This window comes from Microcebus murinus, chromosome 18 (assembly GCF_040939455.1).
Source record: "Microcebus murinus isolate Inina chromosome 18, M.murinus_Inina_mat1.0, whole genome shotgun sequence".
In the NCBI taxonomy this organism is placed as follows: domain Eukaryota; kingdom Metazoa; phylum Chordata; class Mammalia; order Primates; family Cheirogaleidae; genus Microcebus; species Microcebus murinus.
In genome coordinates, this window is record NC_134121.1 from 21354088 (window position 1) to 21378868 (window position 24781).

The following is a 24781-nucleotide window of genomic DNA, read 5'->3' on the forward strand; positions in this document are numbered from 1 at the left end:
TCTAGGTTATATAAAGTCCACAAAAAAAGATTTGTTCCAGTAGAAAGGTAAGTTATTATATAGACAACAATTATAAGAAATGTGAATATTCTCTAATTGTTGCCTATATAAATATGCATTTTATATTATGTGGCATAAAATAATAATAAAGAATAAGGCCTGGAAAAACATAATATAGATTATAAATTCTAAAGGAGTTACGGCCGGGCATGGTGGCTCACGCCTGTAATCCTAGCACTCTGGGAGGCCGAGGCAGGCAGATTGCTTGACGTCAGGAGTTCAAAACCAGCCTGAGCAAGAGCAAGACCCTGTCTCTACTATAAATAGAAAGAAATTAATTGGCCAGCTAACATATATATAGAAAAAGTTAGCCAGGCATGGTGGCGCATGCCTGTAGTCCCAGCTACTTGGGAGGCTGAGGCAGCAGGATTGCTTGAGCCCAGGAGTTTGAGGTTGCTGTGAGCTAGACTGATACCATGGCACTCACCCTAGCTTGGACAACAAAGCGAGACTCTGTCTCAAAATAAATAAATAAAGGAGTTAGAAAAGTGTCATAGCATACTACAAACCAGGATTTGATTGTTAGACTTAATCAGAAGACCTAGGTTCAAATCCTAGCTCTGACACTTTATGTAAACTTGAGGAGGTCCTTTAATTTCTCAGCCTCAGTTTCTTCATCTCTAAAATGAAATTGATAATCCCAGCTAGCTCTCCTTACTTATGCATCGGATTTTTTAATAGAGAAAATTATCAAATTTATTTAATGTATATATATGAGAACTCCCCCAAAATGAGGATTTTTCACATATACAGCATTTAAATGAGAATCAAGTGAGGAGGATGTCTAACTCTACAGACTCTCTAATTATTGAAAGAACTGAGAATTGAACTAGGCCTTGAAAAATATGTTGTACATGGAAAACCAGAAAGACTGGATGAAAGTGGTCTCAGGGAACAATTTGAACACAGAGAATGAGATATAGGAGGACAGTATAGAAACTACCTAGTTTATATCAAAAATTTGCTTTGAGAGACAGGGTTAAAAGTAGTTACACTGATTGTGTTGGAGAAGAGATGAAGTTGAAGGTTACGTGCCATAAGGACTGAATTAGGATAGAATTTAAATTATGGTGGATTTGAAGGCCAGAAGGAAGAATTTGGACTTAATCTGAAAGGAAATAAGGAACTTTGGAGGGTTTGAGTAGGGAATTATAAAAGTGTCTAACTCTTATTATTCATTTTGACAGCATCTAACAAAGTGCCTGGCATATAGGTGTTCAAGAGTAGTCAAACTGAATTTAATCTGTCAACAATATATAGAATAAATTGGTCACATCTGAGCTTAGAATATAGGCTTTTTATCAAGTATAGATGTTAGTCTGGTTCATCTTTTTCTTTAATTGCAACAAGTAGGTTTATTTTAAACATCAAATAAGATGATGATTGTGGTGGCAAATACATTAAATGCCTCCTTCATGTAGAGCTGCAGTCCCCAATCCCTGGGTCGCAGACTGGTACTGGTCCATGACCTGTGAGGAACTGGGCTGCACAACAGAAGGTGAGTGGTGGGTGAGCGAGCAAACCTTCATCTGTATTTACGGCTGCTCCCCATTGCTTGCATCACTGCATAAGTTCTACCTCCTGTCAGATTGGCATGGCATTAGATTCTTATAGAGGGGTATGAACCCTACTGTAAACTGCAAACTCGAGGGATCTAGGTTGCATGCTCCGTATGAGAATCTACTGCCTGATGATCTGAGGTGGAGCTCAGGCAGTGATGCTAGCACTGGGGAGCTGCTGCAAATACAGATTATCATTAGCACAGAGATTTAACTGCACAATAAATGTAATGTGTTTGAATCATCCTGAAACCATCCTCCCCACGGCCCCAGTCCATGGAAATATTGTCTTCCATAAAACTGGTTCCTGATGCCAAAAAGGTTGGGGACTGTTGATATAAAATGTTGTGTAAAAACTACAGAAACAAAAAAACCTTTATATGTAAGTGCCATGAAAAATGTCTTATGATGAACATAAGTTTAAAATACAGAGTTCTAACAGATCTGGTAGCAAGAGGATGGTATACAGCAGCCAAAAGATCATCTAACTGCTATATTTAGTACTAGGTTGGGTACCTATTATTGTCAGAACCTGCTAGGCATAGGTAGGATCAAGTAAAGGAGAAAACACCAGGTGCAGTCAGATAGGTATTTAACGTCCCCAAGAGTTCTTCCTGTTGGCAGTAGACCTTTTCAGATTTCACCTGTTCTGTAATGAACCTCCATCATCATAGAGACAGTGTAGAATACAGGATTAAAAAGTAGGTTCTGGGGCTAGTCATGGGGGCTAATGCCTATAATCCTAGCACTTTGGGAAGCTGAAGCAGGAGGATCCCTTGAGGCCAGGAGTTTGAATCCAGCTTAGGCAATAGCAAGACCCTATCTCTACAAAAAACAAAAAAATTAGCCAGGCATGGTGGCATGTGCCTTTAGTCCCAGCTATGCTATTGCACTCCAGCCTGGGTGACAGCATGAGACCCTGTCTCAAAAAAAAAAAAAGCTGGTTATGGAGCCAGAATAACTAACTGCCAGGGTTTGAAATACTGCTGCATAAGCTTAGGCAAATTATTTAACCTCTTTGAGCCTCATAGAGATAATAATATAATCATAGGATTGTTTGTGAGAATTAAGTGAGACAGTACATGTAAATTCTTTTTTTTTTTCTTCTGAGACAGAGTCTTACTCTGTTGCCCTGAGTAGAGTGCTGTGGCATCAGCCTAGCTCACAGTAACCTCAAACTCCTGGGCTCAAGCGATTCTCCTACCTCAGCCTCCTGAGTAGCTGGGACTAGAAAGAAGTATGTGCCACCTTGCCAGCTAATTTTTCTATTTTTAGCGGAGACGGGGTCTTGCTCTTGCTCAGGCTGGTCTTGAACTCCTGAGCTTAAGAGATCCTCCCGCCTCGGCCTTCCAGAGTGCTAGGATTACAAGGAGTGAGCCACCAAGTCTGGCCTTGTACATGTAAATTCTTAATAGAGCACCTAGCATACAATAAATGTCAGCTCAGTAAATAGCAGTTATTATTTTATTTTCAAGACCTCAGCTCCTCTAACCTCTATTCTTTGTTACTCCCCAAATCATTTCCCATTTATCTATCTCTGTCTTACTTCATTCTAGGCCACTGATGATATTAGGCCACATTTGGCTCATTCGCTTATAATATGTTCTATAGCATTAGCATTGAACAGATCTTAAAATATCTTCTGAATTCAAAATTATTTTATCCTTAAAGTAGTTAAAGAATTATATATATCTTGTTTTAGTTTTAGTAGTTCTTTGGAAACAATCCATAGTAGAGTTCTTTATAATATTTTTCTTTAAATTTTTTCTAGTTTCTTTCCAAAAGCATGTTTTACTTTTCTAAAATATAGATTTTTAGTTTTTAATATAATATGCAAAAGATGGAGTATAGAAGAGGATCTTGGGCCCTGAGTTGAGTTAATTTAATAGATTATGGAGTAGGAGGAGACACTAAGAACCCACAGGAAAATAAAAAACTAAAACCTTTAGGAGGATAATTTGATAATATCTATCAAATACTATTATGTTTAAAATAATTTAACTGCCAATTATCCACCTCTAGGTATCCATACAACAAATATATTTACATATATGCATAAAAGTTGGGTAAAAAAGCATGTATGCATAAAAATAGGGTAAAAGTGGGGTGATGGCTAATGCCTATAATCCTAGCACTCAGGGAGGCCAGGAGTTCAAGGCCACCCTAAGCAACAGCAAGATTTCATCTCTACTAAAAATAGAAAAATTGTGGGGACATGGTGGTACACACCTGTAGTCCCAGCTATTCTGGAGGCTAGGGCAGGAGGATCTCTGGAGCCTAGGAGTTTAAAGTTGCAGTGAGCTATAATGATGCCACTGTACTCTAGCTGGGGTGACAGAGGGAGACCCTGTTTCAAAAAAAAAGGAAAAAAAAAACCAGAAAAATTGGATAAAAGCATGTTCATAGCAATATTTTATATAATATTAAAGACCGCAAACAATATAAATATCCATCAGTAAAGGACTGTTTTAATAAATTATATATAATTATATAATAAAATACTGTACATTCCTTTAAAAGAATGAGATTGATTTGTATAAACATGGAAAAGCATCCAAGATAAAATCATACATAGGTAAAAAAAGCAAGAAGCAGAATAATATGTGTAATTCTGTGTTTGAATGCATGTGTGCTTCTTTAAGGGCAGCTACAATACATCAGTGTTTGCATATGTAAGGAAAATTTTTAGAAATATTAATAGTAATCATCTGTGGAAGTAGGATGATGGAATGAAAAGCATGACTTTTATTTTACCTTTCTGAATTTTGGGAAAAAAATAATTCAATCATTCATGTTACTTTTATTATTTAAAAAAAACTAGTTAAAAAAATAAAATGTTTAAAGACATAGAGTGGGAACTAAATGGTTAAATGTTTTGTAAAGTGTGTTGGATGTGAAAAGTGATCTATAAATGCCTATTATTTTTATTAAACAATAGAGTGTGGGGCTTTTGTAACCCGAAGAAAGCAGCATTTCAACATCTCTTCCTACAGGAGCATATGGTGGTTAAGACCATGGAGGGATGAATGCCTTAGAGATCACCTCTGGTGGAGTTGATTTGCAGATCTTTTCAGTATTCTCCATTGCTCTTATGGTAGAAAGTTCCACAGAAAAGACTATAAAAGTCTCAGCGACTTTGTTCAATCCAGGGTTTAAAAGTGTTTTCAGATACTCCTTCTAAATAAAAACTATTAGCCACATGGTAATTGCAAAACATGATTGCTTTTAACAGCCTTTGTTTACAGAGTTTGGTTTATTGTATTATATGAAGAGTGCCTTTTACTAAGTGTAATAAGATACCTCTTGGTGCTGTCTGGGCAATAAATTTGAAAATTCAGGTATTATTTTGATAGTATTATCCTAGTGGTTTACAAATTCACAGGAGACAGAATGTTGTGTTACTCTAGGCAACAGGCTTTTTGCTTTGTAACTCTTAAGTGTTGGTTTTCTCTCTTTTGACACTCAAGGGATTAATTTATTATTTCTCTAGATCAAACCCTTAGAGAAAACATAAAAATACAAATAGGCCCTCTGGTATCATCTAGGGTTTGATCTAGGTGATAGGTGATCTATCATAAGACTAGGTTTTTGTTTGTTTATTAGTTAGCTTGTTTGCATAGTTTGCTAGTTTATTGTCATGACATCTTGTTCAGTTTTGATAAAATGTTGGAAGTTTTCAGACTAGAAATGATGCAAAACTTTTCACTTATTCTCAAGTACATTCATAACACAGAATTTAGACTAAGCTAACACAGAATTTAGACTAATGTACACATCTGTCCTATTTACTTTCACTTAAATGGAATTTATCTTCCCAAATTAACCTTATGTTTTAGGTTCATTTATTTTATTATGTTCAGAAACATAAATTAATAAAGGTTAAGTGTTTTTTCCTAAAAAAATACATATATAAATACAAATTTAGAAATACAGTTTTCCCTGGGTCTTTGAGTCTTCATTGAAGCCTCCTATACAAATAGGTATTTTTAAAATACTCATATAAGTTAATGCTATTATTTGAAAGCTTAAAAAATTTAAAGATTGAGTAAGCACTGCAGAACTCACATTATTTACAGATTGTAATAGTGAGTTAATGTAATTAACTACCTGGCAAACAATAATAATAAAGACTTCCTGGATGAAATGGTGGTACATAGGGGAAGTTTGTATGTATTTTAATTTTCATTCATTGGTAATAAATGAATAATAAAATAAAACAGATACAACTAGCTTTCTAGTACTGGAATCTGGTCAATTTATGGATGATGATAACAATGCAAATTTGATGTTGTCTTATTCACAGAGCACTTTTGTCCAAGAATCTTAATAAGCCTGTGAGGTAAACATTACCATCCCTAGTTTAAAGAAATCAGGGTGGGACAGATTAGGATTTGCCCATGGACAAAGTGGCTGATAGAATTTGGGTTTTTTATTTGTTTTGTTTTGTTTTGTTTTGTTTTGTTTTTGAGACAGTCTCACTCTGTCCCTGGAGCTAGAGTGCCGGGGTATCAGCCTTGCTCACAGCAACCTCAAACTCCTGGGCTCAACTGATCCTCCTGCCTCAGCCTCCTGAGTAGCTGGGACTACAGGCACACACCACCACACTCAGCTAATTTTTTCTATATTTAGTAGAGATGGGGTCTCAATCTTGCTCAGGCTGGTCTTAAACTCCTGTTGACTCTATATCAGAGGTATTGCCACTTTTTAATGTTGCCCACTTTTGCCATTTTTAGATTTATGAAAAAGAGCCTAGACTAGGATCATCATTTTCATTTTCTTCTTCTTTTTTTTTTTTTTTGGAGACAGGGTCTCACTCTGCTACCACTGTCACCCAGGCTGGAGTATAGTGGTACAATCATAGCTCACTGTAACTTCGAACTCCTTCGAGAGTTCGAAGCTTGAGCTCAAGCAATCCTCCCACCTCAGCCTTCCAAGTAGCTGGGACTACAGGCACTACCATGCTTGGCTAATTTTTAAAAAAAATTTGTAGAGACAGGGTCTTGCTATATTGCCTAGGCTGGTCTTGAACTCCCAGCCCCAAGATTCTCCTGCCTTGGCTTCCCCATGTGCTGGCAACATTTTCATTTTCTCAGTGAATAATCTAAGGTGCACAGTGGGCCTTACCATAAAGTTGCCAGACTTTAAAGCCAAAGAGTAGATTTTTGTTCAAGGCATTCTTTTAAGTACTTTACATATGTTAATTTAATTAATCCTCAGAGTAATTTCATAAATTAAGTGCTAACATTGAGCTACAGGTTAAGTAACTCCAAAATGCATAGTTAATGGTGGCACTAGGATTCAAACCCAAGCCCAATAATTCCAATGACAGTTTTTAACTTTTGGACTCTACTGCTTTCACCTAGGAGACTACTTTTCTTAGGTAGATTTAAATGCATTTCTCGGGATCTCCAGATTAGATGACATTCCTTTCTCTAAGGTTCCAGACTCTCAAAAGAACAGATCTCAAGACATTTCCTTAGGGTTATAGATGTTTTAGATGTTATAGATGAAGTTAAGTGAATTGGCCAAAGTCTTAGTTTATTAAGTGACCATGTTAGAAGTAGAACTTAGGTCCTCTGGTTTCTAGCCCACTGCTTTTGGCATCAGTTCAAATAATCTACCCATGTTGAAATTTTGTCACAGCAGCAAAAGCATGTCTATATCATTCACATTTCAGTGTACCTTCAGGTGTATCCTGGAATACAGTTAGGTCAGCATGGAAACTTTCCAGTGTTCAGTGTTTTACAGTGTTTATACCTTATGGAGGGATGCATGGATACACAGTAATGGAAGTCCTTTATGGATATAAGGGAAACCTAGTAATTTAAGCATTTTTTAATGCTATTAACATATAATTCTACAAAAAAATTAATTTGGTCATAGCTAATATTGTCAAGAGCCAACATTTAAAAATATTCACATTTCCGAATCTTGAAATGGTCAGCAAATGACATGACAAAACTCATTTCAAATCTTCCAACTCAGAAGTGTAAAGAAATGCAGCACTTTTTTTCAGGGCCTTTATGAAAGTTTTTTGTGTTGTTTTTTTTTTTTTAAGAGAAAGCCCCTTCTAACTTCAAGTGGAGTAGAAAACTAGCTTAGTTTATTTCATGCTGCTCAATCTAATTTGAAATCACTTTTTAATTCTTAGATGCTTGGGTACAGAAAGCTTGCTCCCTAGAGCCTTGTTTCCTGACAGTGGAGAGTAAAAAATTAAATTGAGCTGAAACTAAATTGATTGACATTTTGACACTCTGCAGACTGTGAAAAGAAAGGGAATTTGTTCAACTTTTTAAAACGGAGTAGAATAAAGAACTATTTTCTTAAAGGTATCCTAGTTTGCAAAGGGGGTATAAGTTTTTTCTTTAAAAACCAAGAGGCATGTTCCAGCACTTTCCAAATTCCTACATTACAGTTCAAAATGAGAATTTAACTTTGAAAAGCTTTTGAAAAGGCCTGGATTGGGGTGTTAACATAGTCTTCTTAACCAAACAGGCACTGATAGAGGTCTTTCGAGGAGAAACGAAAGGACTATGCACTTCTGGGGCGTCACTATAGGAACCTATTTATAAAAGATAACTATACATATTTATGAAATCTTTATCCCTACCATTTTTAAATGCAAGAGATATTAAGTGTGAATTGAGTAAGATACATTTCCTGCTGACTTCTTTTTCAGACAGATACAGATGATTACCATGCCATCATCTTTCCTAAATGGCATCATTTAGTGTTGACTTCAATAAAATCCCTTCTTTGCTGTGTCATGAAAGGAACTGGACTCACCTTAACAGTGCTGTTGTAAAGTGCCTGCTGTCTTTTTTGATCACAGCAGGAGGCTATAATAAATTACAGCCTGGAAGAAGTTTCAAACTGGCAAGTTTGCCAGATATTTTAAGCAATTTATTTTGGGGTGTATCAGCAGATTTTTTCTTACACTGCCATTTGGGTGCCTGCTGACACAGCCTGAATAAATCTTTCAAACATTTTCCTTCCTAGAGATGGATGAATAAGATGAACTCCAATATCCAGACCTTCCATTAACTCTTCACTCGCCACCTGAGTCCTTCCTATCACCAGATCTCTAGAAAACTTAAGATGTCTCTTTCCAGTGTGAGTTTACAGTATTTCAAGCCCTCAGTGCCTTGGCAATAGCTTTAAGTTTTATGGAAGAATCAACTAACAAATGAGTGATTGTGGTTTTAGGCATAGAATTTGTAGTTTAGACTGATTATTATTTCACTACTAGGATTTTGAAAATAATCAAACTTTCCAATAGGAAAAGAGCCTTGTAAATTTATAGAAAACAAAGACATTTTTTCTTGATTCTAGCGTGTTGAGTCTTAACGTGACTTCTTCCTAATTTTAGTATGTTTTCTCCTCTAATTGGTTAGTGAAGTGATTTCTAAAAGTCATTAATTCCTCACTCTAGAATTCCTAAGGTAGTTTCATTGATATATATTTTAGTCAAGTATTCAGAAATGCTAAAAATACTGATATCTGAAAATATGTGCTCTGGCATAATGAGACTGGAAGAGTAAAAGATAAGAGAGCTAACTTATCTGCACCGTGCCAGTCCCTTTTGTAAGCCACCACACAGCATGCAGGACACAGAGAGAGAGAGATGGTCTCATTTTACAAAGAGGTGGTTCCTAGTCAGGTGAAAGGCACTGTTCAGTGAGTTGGAGGGAACATGGTAAGGGGCTTAAGCCTCTAAAAGGATCAGGAAATACCGTTTGGTGGTAAAAGCCCTAGATCAAGAGTCATAAAAACCTTAGGTTCCTGTGTGAGTGACAACATTTTACAAACAAGGTCATCTGCCTAGACCCCCAAATACTTCCACATCTGTAAAGTGAGTATATAATCTCTAACCTGCCTTCTTAACCCCGGCTGTACGTTTGAGTCACCCGGGAAGCTTTGAAAAATACGTTTAAATGCCATCCTGAAGAGATTCCGATTTGACTGGTCTTAAGTGCAGACTGGGCATTGGGAGTTTTAAAATCTCCACAAGTAATTCATATGTGCAGCTACGGCTGTGAATCCTTGGTTCTGAGGACCGTTGGAAAGCCCTCTAAAAATTTATTTACAAAGTAGGTGAGCAGATGTTATCAACAGTATAAATAAGTTTTCTTTTTTTACCATAACTTCAATTGTTAAAAAAAAACCTAATCTCTGAATTCCTCCACACATAGGAAACCGATCAGAAGTATTTGTTGCATTTGTGAATATATGTCCTTAAAAATTTTTACGATCATTCAAAAAACGGAGTTTGTTTGAGGTACCATTTATAGAGCAGGTCAAGAGGCAGGACTTTTCCGTTGAAACGTTCCCCTTAGAGAAACACGAGCCTTTCCCGCCCACCCGGCGCTCGCTTCATTCCCTCGCCCAGGCAGCGGCATCTTGGGGCCGCCCCTTGCCCTACAGCCCCGGACGCTGGCTCGGGACCGCGTGGGTGTCGCGAGCTCGGGGGCGGGGCGCCGGCCGGGCCCACCTCCCGGCTCTGTGGACACTCCCGCACCCCGCCCCGGACGCGGGTGGGGGCGGGCTGCTGGTGGCGCCCCGCCGCCCAGACTCCACAGCCGAGCCCCGGGGCTTCGGCGGCTGCCTCCGTGCGACCCGGCGGGCCAGCTGTGCCGCCGGGTGCCAGTGCCTCCGGGTGCCCGCGCCGCCTGCGCCTCCCCCTGCAGGAGCCCAACGCGAGCGCCTCGTGCCCTAGTCGGGCAGAGGCCAGGATGCGGCGCCTTGGGCCGGCCCCACGACCCTGAGCACGTTAGCCCTCAAAAGGAAGCCGCCTTTCTCCTGCACCTGCAGCCTCGGTGGCCCCGACATGATCCCTTACTTCTCAGCCAACGCGGTCATCTCGCAGAACGCCATCAACCAGCTGTGAGTCCGCCGTGCGCCCTTCCGCCTCCGCGAACGCTCAGAAAGTTTGCTTCTCAGCAGCCGCTTCCCCAGCATCCTGGGGAGCAAACAAGCAGGGGAGAGTGGAAGCGCACCCTGAGTGCTTGGCGGTTTCTGGGCTTCCTGGGGGCTGGACGATGGTGGGGAGCTGTGGGGTGATTCTTGGAGGCAGAAAGTGTTCGGGGGTGGGGGTGGACCGAGTCATTTGGGAGAATTTCTGATAAACTTTGAAGGAATCTGAAAGTGGGTCGCGCGGAGAAGTTATCTGTGGTGACCGAACGACAGCCGAGCCATTTGGTATTCGGGAGACTGGGCTGTAGGGTGGTCGGTAGGATCGGAACAACCGGCCGCAAACGCAAGGGACTCCCTGTGGGTCCTGCTGGTGACCAACCTCCCGTGGTGGTGGTTTTTATTTGTCTTAGATATGTTTGCGCCTGACTATGTAAGTTTCTGTTGCAGTGTGTTTACACAAAGAAAGGTAGTTCATTCTTCTCTCCCGCTGGTTATAGTCTGGAGTTATTTCAGAACGAGATTTTGGTAGTTTAGCTGGGTTTCCCCCCCACCCCCCTCTCCTCCTCCCTCTCCTCCTCCCTCTCCTCCTCCCTCCCTCTCTCCCCTTCTCCTCCGCCTGTACTATTACTACTTGCTAACAACCCCAAGTCTGCATGCACACCTTCATTCACTAAAGTGCGAGATTCAAGGGCATCTTTAAATCGTCACTATTTTTGAAGTTTCTGGAGTTGTCATTCTCTTCCATTGTACTTTAGCTGTTTCTGAGAATTGTGTGTGCTGAAGCTTGTGGTTAATCTCACATAACAGTTATGAAACTCAAAGTAGAGGAACTCTTTACTATTCAGATTGTATCCTTAAGCCAATTAAGCGGTTTAAGGCTACTTTAGGTAGGAGCAATTTGGTTCCTGTATTGGCATGCACTCAGAGTAGCTTCAGAAGAGACACCTGCCGAAGTTTCCCTACTCCTAGCACTTAAGCAAAGCTACTGACTGCCTCCCTCCCAGGTTAGCTTTTTAATTTAATGTCCAACAAAGGAAACTTTAAATTATCCTTTATTGAAGGTCCAGAGAATGGCATGTAAAGTGTGTTATAGGTAATCTTACACCTAATTTATTATTTTGATTGGTAGTTTACCCTCCTATCCTCCCAAATCGAATTAAACTCATTTCAGTTGTAGATTTTTTCCTTTGTGTTGATTCATGGTGGAGCTCCTAAAAAATAGAAAACAGAAGAAAATAAAAGTGGTTTTACTGCCTTGCACTGTAAACTGTACACACTTAAACTACCTTACTTGCATTTTCCCTCTAAAAAGAGGGTGGGACAAGTGGAGTGAAAGAGAAGGAAAGAGGTAAATAATCTAACTCTGGATAATCAATCTCATTTTTTAAAGTGTTAATTTTTTTTTTTTTTTTTTTTTTTTTTGCTCGGGGTAGACTGCCATGGCATCAGCTTAGCTCACAGCAACCTCAGACTCCTGGGCTCAAGCAATGCTCCTGCCTCAGCCTCCTGAGTAGCTGGGATTACAGGCATGTGCCACCATGCCCGGCTAATTTTTTCTATATATTTTTAGTTGGCCAATTAATTTCTTTCTATTTATAGTAGAGACGGGTCTCGTTCTTGCTCAGGCTGGTTTCGAACTCCTGACCTTGAGTCGGCTTCCCAGAGTGCTAGGATTACAGGCGTGAGCCACCACACCTGGCCACCACCTTTTTATTTTTAACACTTTAAAAATTTTAACACTTTAGGCTGGGCAGGAGTTTGAGGTTGCTGTGAGCTAGGCTGACGCCATGGCACTATAGCCCAGGCAACAGAGTGAGACTCTGTCACAAAATAGGTAGGTAGGTAGGTAGGTAGAAGCAACCCAAGTGTCTGGATGGATGAACGGAAGAACAAATGTGTTATATACATATAATGTACTATTATTTGGTCTTAAAAAGGAAGGAAATTGTGACACATGATACAACATGGATGAACCTTGAAGACATTTTTCCAAGTAAAATAAGCCAGTCACAAAAGCACAAATACTGTAGGATTTCATTCATATGAGGTACCTACAGTAGTCAAAGTCAGAGAGTTAGAAAGTAGTTGCTAGGCGTTGAAGGAGAAGAGATGATAAATTTGTGTTTAATGAGTACAAAGTTTTATTTGGGGAAGATGAGAAAATCCTGGGGATGGGTGATGGTGGTGGTTGCACAACAATGTGAATGTACTTAAAACTATAGAACTGCACATGTAAAATGGTTAAAATAGTAAATTTTATGTATGTTTAACCACAAAAAGAATAAAAATGGCTGGGCGCAGTGGCTAAAGCCTATAATCCTAACACTCTTGAGAGGCTGAGGTGGGAGGATAGCTTGAGGTCAGGAATTTGAGACCAGCCTGAGCAAGAGGGAGACCCCACCTCTACCAAAAATAGAAAAAATTAGCCCATTGAGGTGACACACCTGTAATTCCAGCTACCCAGGAGGCTGAGGCAGGAGAATCACTTGAGCCCAGAAGTTCAAGGTTCCAGTGAGCTGTAATGATCCCACTGCACTCTAGCCTGGGCAACAGAGTGAGACTCTGTCTCCAATAAAAAAAAAAAAAAAAAAAAAATTACAATTTTTTTTTTTTTTGAGGCAGAGTCTCACTCTGTTGCCCAGGCTAGAGTGAGTGCCATGGTGTCAGCCTAGCTCACAGCAACCTCAAACTCCTGGGCTGAAACAATCCTACTGCCTCAGCCTCCTGAGTAGCTGGGACTACAGGCATGTGCCACCATGCCCGGCTAATTTTTTCTATACATATTAGTTGGCCAGTTAATTTCTTTCTATTTATAGTAGAGATGGGGTCTCCCTCTTGCTCAGGCTGGTTTCAAACTCCTGACCTCGAGCAATCCTCCCACCTTGGCCTCCCAGAGTGCTAGGATTACAGGCATGAACCACCACGCCTGGCCAAAAAATTACAATTTTTAAGGCAGAGCTTCTAAGCTTTTGGGGGGAAAAGGAGTTTTGAGTCATGCTTTCTGGTGTAATAAAACAGGTCCTGATTTCTTTTCCCTTAATGTCTTTGGATAAGTCATTTGACTTCAGTTTCTTCCCCTGTTAAATGGGGATATAGTGGTTTTTAACCCTTAGGATCATAAGAGATCATATATTTGCTAACACTTTGTGAACTGTAAATACCTACACAAAAAGTTAGTTAAGCCCAGGTGTGGTGGCTCACACCTGTAATCCTAGCACTCTGGGAGGCTGAGGTGGGAGGATCACTGGAGGTCAGGAGTTTGAAACCAGCCTGAGCAAGAGCGAGATCCGGTCTCTACTAAAAATGGCAACAAATTAATTGGCCAACTAAAAATATATAGAAAAAATTAGACAGGCATAGTGGCGCATGCCTGTAGTCCCAGCTACTAGGAAGGCTGAGGCAGAAGGATCACTTGAGCCAGGAGTCTGAGGTTGCTGTGAGCTAGGCTTACGCCAGGGCACTCTAGCCAGGGCAACAGAGTGAGACTCTGTTTCAAAAAAAGAAAGTTAGATAATCAAAGTTAAATGATAGCTAATAACTGCCACTTACCACTTAATGTATGTTGATTGTATATTATCTCATTTAATCAGCACAGCAGCGCTATGAACTAATTTCTGTTTGCAGACAGAAAGCTGAGACTTAGAGAAGTTATTGCTCAGGGCAATATAGCTTATCAGTGACAAAACTGTCCTTAGACAGTTTTGGATCCATTTCTTAGTCCAGTGCTCTTAACCACTATAAAAATGATATTTTGTCTTAGTAGTGGCTAGGTCATTTTTGAGCGTTGGCAGTCTTAGGAATTATCTTTGCTGAGATCTTCAACTTAGAGAAAAAACATTTGCTATACTGAGTTTTGGTACTAAGGTAGATAAATTTTTAAAGTATTTTCAGAATATGTTTCAATTTTGTCTCTGTCACCTTTTTCTGTTAAAAGAGACACTTTTTCTAAACTGTATTTATTAGTATTGTTTTAGAGGTCATGCTTATTCATGTTTAGCATTTATAATGTTGCCCAACTCATCATCATTAAAAAGAAATCATTGGAGATCATTCTTAATACTAAACTTTATGAACTTAACCATACCCATTGTTGGCACCTAATGTAGAAGTTCTTAATTTGGGGTCCATGGTCACCCAGAAGTCTATGGATTGGTTTCAGAAAGTCAGTGAATTATTATGATTCCCTGAGATCATATTAAAATGTTAGGTAGATAAATATATATTTTTAAATCAGATTCTCAGAATAATCTGTGATCTCAAAAAAGGTTAAGAGCCTCTTTCCTAAAAGGAAATGTTTATTTCTAAGACCTAATACTGTAAATCTCAGCTGATGTGAGTATTTCCATGTAGTACCAGATATGTAAATAGCAATGACTAGTGCAAGCAACTAAAAGATTCAGGAAACTAAAGGGTTCTAAGAGAAGACTGACTCAGTGTGTATTTGAGGAGGGAATTCCTTGACACATGAGTACTCTTAGGCCAGTGGTTCTCTTGTCACTGCTGAGGAACCTCTCATAAGAGCTTTTTGCCCTTTCTCATTTGCTGCCTCAGATTTGCTGTGGATTTAGAAACCAATGAGAATTGTGTCAAAGAGTAAGCCAAAGTGAGATCTTAGGGGCTCTCCTATGGGAAAAGTTCATGACCTTCAGACTGTGACCTTTGCATACTTATTTTGGTGATATCACAGGCTCTTTCTGATTTCTTGACTTTCAACTGTGTTATATATAGGTGAAATTATAGAATAGCTAGGGTATTACTGTACTTTATTGGTAATTAAGTCATATTATTGGATTAAGATCTCCCCTTGCCACCATATCAAACTCACCAAATATGATATTATTAATATTTTTGACCTGTCAATGAAGGACATTAAGAAGTGTTCAAATTCATTGCAGAAACAAAGAATAGTTATTCTAAGTGTTAAATCTACTATATGTGAGCAACCCAGACAATCATCTGATCAAATTCCAAGAGTCTTGGATCAGACTGATCAAAATGATCATGAAAAGTTCTATACCCTTTAAGAGTCTGTACATGCTTTTTAAAAAATGAAAACAAAAATCTGAACTTCTGAAAAATATGAAAGCCTATGTTAGAGCCATTATTTCAGTCCCTGGGGAAGTGGTCAGTAAGCAAGGGCCAAGGTGTTTGTTATCATTATATACCAAACATATGTCCATTTTTGTGTCCTAAAAAGTTAAGGGAAAGGATCAAGGATTATTAGATAAAATGGTGGCAAAGGCTACCATTAAAAATGTTCCCATTGTAAAAACCTCTGATCAAAAGTCTCAGAACTTAGGCACTTGAGACATTCCTTGATTAATAAGGTTACCTTGAGCTTTTTGTGCTTGACCTAAAATATTTCTGTTTATTTGGTTCATATATGAATTTGACTTCCTGGATACACATCAGTGCTTTCTAAAGTTCAGCCTCAACAATAGAGGACCATATTGAGATGGTTATCCAAAATGTACCTTTTTGTGAAATGAAAAGGTAGAAACAGTTTCATTTTTTGTATTAGTAATAGTACTGATGCTCTTTTGGTTCCACTTTGTAGTTGTCCAAGGGATTTCACATATGCTCATTTCTGAATTTAAGCTTGCATCAGAATCACCTGGAGTGCTTGTTAAAACACAATTGCTGGCCACACACCCCTGATTCTCTAGGTCTAGGGTATGGCTGGATAATTTGCATTTTCTAACAGGTTCCTAGATGATGCTGTTGATGTTGGTTTGGAGACCACTACCTTAAAGTATTCCTCTGAGGCAGATTGGGCAAGTCATCATCCACATTTTGTAGAGTAATGAACTAGAGAAATTAAATCTATAGAAATTAAAATGGTGAAGTGATTTGTACAGAGCTACATGGCTCGTTATTGGTAGAACTGAAGCTAGAACTCTTAGAGTGCAGTACTCCAAATCCTGATACATATATCTTTGTAAACATTTGTAAATTATTTTAGATAAATTTCTAGCAGTGGAATATCTGGGTCTGATGGTATGTATATGTTAAAATTTTTATACAGTGCCTGGGGCACTGTGGCTTAAGCCTGTAATCCTAGTTCTTTCGAAGTAGGAGGATCTCTTGAGGTCAGGAGTTTGAGACCATCCTGAGCAAGAGTGAGACCCCATCTTTACAAAACAGAAAAGTCAGCCCAGGAGTTTGAGGTTGCAGTAGCTATGATGACATAACTGCATTCTAGCAGGGTGACAGAGCAAGACCCTGTCTCAGAAAAAAAAAAAAAAGAATTGATACAACCAAATTGCTTTCTAAAAAGGCTTTGCCAATTTGCTCTTACTAGCTATATATAAGAGTATATCTGGCCGGGCGCGGTGGCTCACGCCTGTAATCCTAGCTCTTGGGAGGCCGAGGCGGGCGGATTGCTCAAGGTCAGGAGTTCAAAACCAGCCTGAGCAAGAGCGAGACCCCGTCTCTACTATAAATAGAAAGAAATTAATTGGCCAACTGATATATATATATAAAAAATTAGCCGGGCATGGTGGCTCATGCCTGTAGTCCCAGCTACTCGGGAGGCTGAGGCAGAAGGATAGCTCGAGCCTAGGAGTTTGAGGTTGCTGTGAGCTAGGCTGACGCCACGGCACTCACTCTAGCCTGGACAAAAAAGTGAGACTCTGTCTCAAAAAAAAAAAAAAGAGTATATCTTTCCCTCTATCTTTTCCCTCCCTATTAATCAGAAAATTAAGTAGCAGTTAATTTTTTAATGAGTTCTTGCTCTATCACAGACACTGTTTTGACCACTATATAAATTATCTCATTCTTCTTAACAACCTTTTGAGTCAAGTATTATCCTTAATTAGAGATAGGAAGCACAGAGAAGTTAAGTAACTTGTCTGAGAATATCTAGCCAGGATGCAAACATTGGCAGTCTGACTCGGAGCCCCTGCTCTTAAATACTACTCTATTTATAATTTAGTTATTACTATAGAAGTTTAGTAAAATATTTTTATATTTTTATGGGTATTTTTCTTCTATGATTTGCATGTTTGTACTTCTGACCATTTGTCTATCAGTATTTTTTCTTTTTATATTCTCTATGTTTTCTGACTATGTGGCAAAAACCTAGCCTATAGCTTGTCTTTTAACTTTGCATCTCATATAAAAGTTTTTAATTTTTGTGTAGTCAAATCTGTAGGTATTTTCTCTTATGATTTCAGGGTTTTGTATATTAAAAAAAAACCCTTTCCACCCATGCTCAGGATTATAAAAGTATTATTTTATATTTTTCTAGTATGTTTATATTTTAAATTATTTAACTCTTCAAAACATCTGGAATTTATTTTTATTTATACTGTGAGGTAGTAATCTAGCTTAACCTTTTTTCCAAATAGGTAGTCAGTTATTCCAGTATCATTATTTAATCCATTCTTACTTCACTCATTTGAAATGCTACATATATTACATATTAAATTCTTATAGATACTAGGGATCTACTTCTGTACTCTTAAGGTCTGTTGATATATTTTTCTGTTCATACACCAATACCACACTGTATTTACTTATTACAGATTTAGTGGATATCTTGATATATATGACAAGGCCTACCTCATTGTTATTTTTTTTAATTGCGTTAGCTTTTTTGTTTATTTTCCAGATAAGTATTGGAATCAGCTTGTTGGTTTCCACTTTTAAAAATTCTCTTGGGATTTTGATTGAAATTTTACTGAATTAATTTTAGATCAAATTAACAGTTTTACAAAATAAGCCTACCCAATGAAAAACATAGGGTGTGTGTCTATTCATTGCTTTTTTAAATGTCCTTCATTTAAATTTTATAATTTTCCATATATGGTAATTACATGTTCTTTATTAGGTGTATTCATGGGCATTATATAAAGTTTTTATTGCTCTTGTGAATGAGCTCTACTTTTCTATGACGTTTTCTAATTAGTGCAGGTGTGTAGTAAAACTATTGCTTTTTATATTTGCGTTTATTATCAGACCACCTTACTGAACTCTGACTTCTAATATCTATCAGTATTTTAGTTAATTTTTTTGACATTTCGGGGTGTATGATTATATCATCTGTAAATGAGTTTTGTCTCTGAATATAGTCAGGTGTCCCATAATGACATTTCAGTCAACAAAGGATCATATATACAACAGTAGTCCCATAAGATTATAATAGAGCTGAAAAATTCCTATTACCTAGTAGTTGTAGCTGCCATAATGTCACAGTATAATGCATTACTTACATGTTTTAGTGATGCTAGTGTAAAAAAAAAAAAAACTACTGAGCTGATTGGTGTATAAAAGCATAGCACATGCAATTATGTACAGTACATAATACTTGATAATCAACTGTTACTGGTGTGTGAATTCACTTTTATCATTAGAGTATATTCCTTATATTTATAAAAAAAAAGAAGTTAACTGTTAACGTCAGGCAGATCCTTCAGGAGATATTCAGAAGAAAGGCAGCATTAACATAGCAGTTGACAGTTCCATATATGTTGTTACCCCTGAAGACCTTCCAGTGGGACAAGAGGTAGAAAACAGTGATATTGATGATCCTGACCCTTTGTAGGCCTAGGTTAACATATGTATTTGTGTCTTAGTTTTTTTTAATTTTCTTATTTTTTTCTTCCAAATTTTTTGTAGAGACGGGGTCTTGCTATATTGCCCAGGCTGCTTTTGAACTCCTGGCTTCAAGTGATCCTCCTTCCTCAGTTCCCCAAAGTGCTGGGATTACAGGTGTGAGCCACTGTGCCCGGCCTATGATGCTTTTTAAATCTAGTCTTCTACAGAAATGAGCAAACATAATTAGAATAATTGATAATTCAGTGATTAAAACCAGGCCTTCATTTATGATTTAAGGGCTTTTTTCTTCTCTCTTTGGTGGGTAAAGAGACTAATACTAATATTTAAAACTGGTATGAGATGTCTCTGTGACTTTAAATTAATACTGACTGGCCTGGCTCGGTGGCTCATGCCTGTAAGCCTAGCAATCTGCGAGGCCAGGGTGGGTGGATCGCTCAAGGTCAGGAGTTTGAAACCAGCCTGAGCAAGAGCGAGACCCTGAATCTACTAAAAATAGAAAGAAATTAACTGGCCAACTAAAAATATATAGAAAAAATTAGCCGGGCATGGTGGCACATGCCTGTAGTCCCAGCTACTCAGGAGGCTGAGGCAGGAGGATTGCTTGAGCCCAGGAATTTGAGGTTGCTGTGAGCTAGGCTGATGCCATGGCACTCTAGCCCGGTAGCCCAGGCAACAGAGTGAGACTCTGTCTCAAATAACAATAATAACAATAATACTTTTTGTGGTTATTTCTGAAATACCCTTTAAAAATGGAATTTTTTTAAAAGGGTAATCAAATTAGCTTACATCTAGTGAATCTTCTAGGTGTTATGGCCTTCAAATTTGAAGGAGAGGTTAATGATCCACTGTCAAAATATAAAGGTGCATTTGTATTGTTATTATTGGAGATAACTTTTTTTGCCTTTATCCACACTTGTTTTTTTGAAATCAGTAGTAATTGACCTGGAACTCAGAAGGAGTAAAGAGCTCTCAACTTTGGCCTTCTTGAAATCATGCTTAACCAACTTAACTGAACAGTAAATCTGCACAACAAAGATGAACAGGAATGGCAAGGTATTTTTTTTTCTTCTTGAGACAGAGTCTCGCTTTGTTGTCCAGGCTAGAGTGAGTGCCGTGGCGTCAGCCTAGCTCACAGCAACCTCAAACTCCTGGGCTCTAGCGATCCTTCTGCCTCAGCCTCCCAAGTAGCTGGGACTACAGGCATGAGCCACCATGCCCGGCTAATTTTTTATATATATATCAGTTGGCCAATTAATTTCTTTCTATTTATAGTAGAGACGGGGTCTCGCTCTTGCTCAGGCTGGTCTTGAACTCCTGACCTTGAGCAATCCGAATGGTAAGGTATTGATGTGTTCAAATCAAGATTTCTTTTTGATATCTAGAGTGGATTTTTTTTCGAAATTACTGCTATCTGGCTTTTATAAGCTCACCTAAATTTACTGCTAAAATTGGGACATTTCTCTAGGCTTATATTGATAAACCACTGCTTAAAGCCAAATAATTAAAGATGTCAGTCTCTGTTTCCAAGAGCTCTTGGGCCTTGGAGAAATAGAGGGGCTCAAACTTCCATAGATCATCTTACTCAGTTCTCTTCTTGAGTCTTTCCAGTAAATGTGAGTCCTCTTGGTTTTCCTCTGTCACCCAGGTTGGAGTGCAGCGGTGTGATCATAACTTACTTGTAGCCTCAAAATCCCTAGATTCAAGGAATCCTCCTGCCTCAGCCTTCTGAGTAGCTAAGACTACATGTGTGCACTACTATGCCCAGCTAATTTTTTTTTTTTTTTTTTTTTTAATGACAGGGGTCCCACTATGTTGCCCAGGTTGGGGCTTAAACCCCTGGCCTCAAGTGATCCTCCTGATGAGTAGGCCTTCCAAAGTGTTGATATTACAGGCGGAGGTGTGAGTCCTCTTAATTACCATGTTAAACTGCCTTGGGGTGAACAATGGTATAGATGTTATCACACAGTTTCTTCTGAATTTATAACATAGGAATTTCTAAGGTTAAAGTAAAAAAACAAAAAATTGCTTCCAAACTACTTTCAGACAGGGTTAGAGTTAGCTTTGCATTATTGAATGTTGCTGTCACTAATGTAATTAGGTTTAACTTAAAGAAATATACTAAAAACATCAAGGCTTTCTTAGGTGTGCCTGTGATTTGGAAAGGATGTAGCCAATGATTTATAAATAGATTGCTAGTGTACACCAAAGGGCAAATTTGGGCTCACCTCCTTTTTTGCATGACTTGTGAATTTAACAACTTTTGTTTTCCATATTAATCTGAATTTAGAAAATACGACCCTTCTTTTAATAACTCAACAGATTTGGCATTCATTATGTCTGGTAAAGCAACAACATCCAGAGGTTTGAATCACTCTCAAATAAAGAGAAACCACAGTGTTAGCCAATTATAATCTTTTTTTTTTAAATTGTAACAGTTTAGGTTTTAGGTGTAGACAAAGTAGAATTATTTGATTTTTTTTTTTTTTTTTTTGGTAATGAGCTAAGTGATTTAAATTGTTGCGTTTGTTTGAGTATAAGCTCTGCCTCATTTTAGGGGACTGTGGAGACCACATGAGATAATTATTCATAAGAAAGAACAATGAAAATTCCAGTTATGATTGTTACTTTTATCATCTGTACTTAATATTTGTTGATCAAGATTCATGTGGTCCTCTCATTTGTAGTAATATGGATGAACCGGAGGCCATCATGGTAAGTGAAATAAGCCAAACACAGAAAGGCAAATACTGCATGTTCTTACTCATATGTAGTAGCTAAGAAATCAGATTTCATGAAGATAAGAGTATAGATTAATGGTTACCCGAAGCCAGGAAGGAGGGGGAAGGGAAGCATGAAGGGGGAAAAAAAGAATAATAAATTACTTATTACCACTAAACTGTACACTTAAAAATGGTTAAGATGGGAAATTGTATATATTTTACCTCAATAATAAATAAACTTAAAAAAATAAATGCTTCCATCTAGAACACTTGTTACAATAATATTATATTCATACCTTAATATTAAAATATATAATAAACTTTTTAAAAGACTCATGTGGATATTTATGATCCATAACAGGATATTTCAAGCCCTGAGAGTTCTGATTATGGACTTTATATTGATTGTCTTCTGTGTGACTGTGTAAGAGTTTGTGTGCCACACACAGTTTTATTTGCAACTCAAGCAACACTTTAAGCATCCTTCATTGCCCTATGAAAAAGCTGGTTAGGTTTATGAGCTCAGCATCTTGTCTCTGCTCCAGTTGATCTCCATGAGGGCTAAGTTGAATGACTTTTTTCTTCATTGATTTAAAATAAGTATCCCTTATACCAGAGAGCTCTTAAAAGAGATGCCATTTCTTCCAGGTGTGGTAGCTTGCCCGCCAGTGATCCCAGTTATTGGAGAGGCTGAGGTGGGAGAAAGAATTGCTGGAGCTCAGGAGTTCAAGACCAGCCTGGGCAACAAGTGAGACCCTGTCTCATTATATATATATTGGTTTTCAAAAAGGAAAAAGATGCCATTTCTTCAGGACCCTCCTATCCCTTGTTTCTTTAAATTACTGTTTCTGCTAATGTTCTTGTGAACATCACAGTTCTCACGAACATCAACATTTTTAATTTCCTGTCGTGTCATCTTTATTTTTGTGAGGAGCTTTAGTTTGAGAAGTTGGGGTTTCTGTTGGGGGGGGGGGAATGTGAATTCTTGATGTAAATTTCTCTTCCTAAGAGATGAGTGAAATAAATAGAGTCAAACAATGAATGAAATTGAACCTCTTTGCAGTCCCTTTGACCAGATTTGACATATATTATTCTGTCAATGCTACCTCTGTGATGCTAATCCCTCCCTAGTAAAATACCATAATTAATTCTTAAAATATCCCATTAATTAAACATTCTCTTTTAAAACTCTTAAAAGTTTTCTTGGGTCACATATTCAGAATAACTATCCTGCCATATTTTCTTGTGCCTAATAGTAATAGTGTGGTGTTTGGAATGAAGCAGATCTGAATTCCAGAGTTTCATGATTCATTATCTGTGTGGCCTTGAACATATTCTATAACCACCCTAAGCCTTAGTTTCCTGATCAACAAAATGGAACTTATAATACCTAAGAGGATTAAATATGATATTTGTAAGTACTAGTAATAATAAGCACTCAATAAATGGTAGCTAAATTTTTTACTATTTTGTTCTTTTGACACGAGCAAAATTATAAGAGAAAGAATTAGAATACAGAATGGCACCCTAGCCTGATGGTAAAAACTCCATCATTTTCATCATTATCCTAAGTTGTACCTATTATGTTAAGAGATAAAAAGAAATACAAAGCATGGTTCCTGCAGAGAGTATGTTCAGTCTGTTGAGAAATAAGACATGTCAATAAAAGGATAAATAAGAGCACAATTTAGTGCATGCTAAGTGTAATATGAACGGTGCAGTTAATGCTTTAGGAGCTCGGAGGACAGAAAAGTATCATTGTAAATGAGCCAATTAGAAAAAACATTATGAAAGTAGCATTTGATTGGGCCCCTGGCTTTTATTTCTGGCCCTCTTAAATATCTTGATTTGTGTAAACAGTGGTAGAGGACACTTGTGTGGTGAGAAGAAAGGAAGACTACTGTGGCAGACGTTATGGCCATATTGCACACAAATAGTTCTCAATGAATAGCTACTATTAGTCATTTGTGGTAAAAAGGAGGATCCAGAAAAGCTTTTGTATAGAGTAATAATAATGTTCTTTAGAAAATTGTTGTGAGCATATTTTCGGTGTATTGTATAGGCTGAGTATCCACTGGGTACATAGCATTTGCAGATTTTACATTGCTTATTTAGGAAAGCTGCCAGTATTGTAAGGATGTTGTTAATGAATCAGTACTAGTGGCTGGGAGCACAATGTGAAATCCCCACAGGCAGCATAAGAACAGAAATCATTAATCTGCTAGTGGCTTTATGGTTTATTTAAAAAAAAAAAAAAGCACATTCAGGTAATCAAAGCAAAGCCTCTTTCTCTGCTTCCTCCAGGTGCTTAGCTCTGGATTTTATTACCTCAGTATCATGTGGTAGACAAGGTGGCTCCCATGGCATAGAGGGCTTGTAATATTTACAGTGGAATGAGGTATAAGGAGAAGGTGTGAGAGAAGGGTATGCTGATTACTATTTTTCCTTGTTCTTATTAGCTTGGTTACCAGTTTAATGGCATAGTTGCCATATAATGGCTTAACTTATTTAGTCTTGTATGTAAGCAATGTACAACTCCTTGGTTTTTAAGTCAAGTACACAGGAAAACCATCTCAGTGGACCTGGGGATCTTTTATACAAATAGTAAGCCTGTGGTTATACATCAGTTAATAAAGAACTATATAAATGCCATGTTACAGCTAGCTCAAATGATAGGTTAATGATACTGAGTTAAAGAAGAGTCACTGCAACTACTAAAATTTTAGTGATGCTTAATAACTCTCCTAAAATGAGAGAAATGGCAAACTGAGACTAAAAATAAGCTATATGTTAATATTTATTTCCATTTAGTGATTCTACCTAAATTAATTTAAACCCAGTGTAATTTTTTTTCAAAATCAAAGAAAAACTGAAGAATGTAGACTGACTAGTTATCTATAATTTAAAGATTAAAAGCTGTTGTTTCAATTATAGTTTTTTATTGCTTCCCTCCTTGGAAGTACTTTAATA

The 24781-nt window shown here is 37.9% G+C and overlaps 1 protein-coding gene across 4 annotated transcripts in view; it reads left to right on the plus strand.

Moving 5' to 3' along the window:
* Positions 1-24781, plus strand: part of SSH2 (slingshot protein phosphatase 2) — a 259485-nt gene that overhangs the window by 132126 nt on the left and 102578 nt on the right. The window contains exon 1 of one of the 4 annotated variants that reach the window (XM_012740623.2): positions 10163-10502. The exons of 2 other annotated variants lie outside the window; for them this stretch is intronic. In XM_012740623.2, coding sequence (XP_012596077.2) covers positions 10447-10502 — 56 coding nt within the window. In that variant the 5' untranslated portion in view covers positions 10163-10446. Of the gene's footprint in view, positions 1-10162; positions 10503-24781 lie in introns of those variants that run through there. One more of the 4 variants, XM_020280810.2, reaches the window with a different exon arrangement.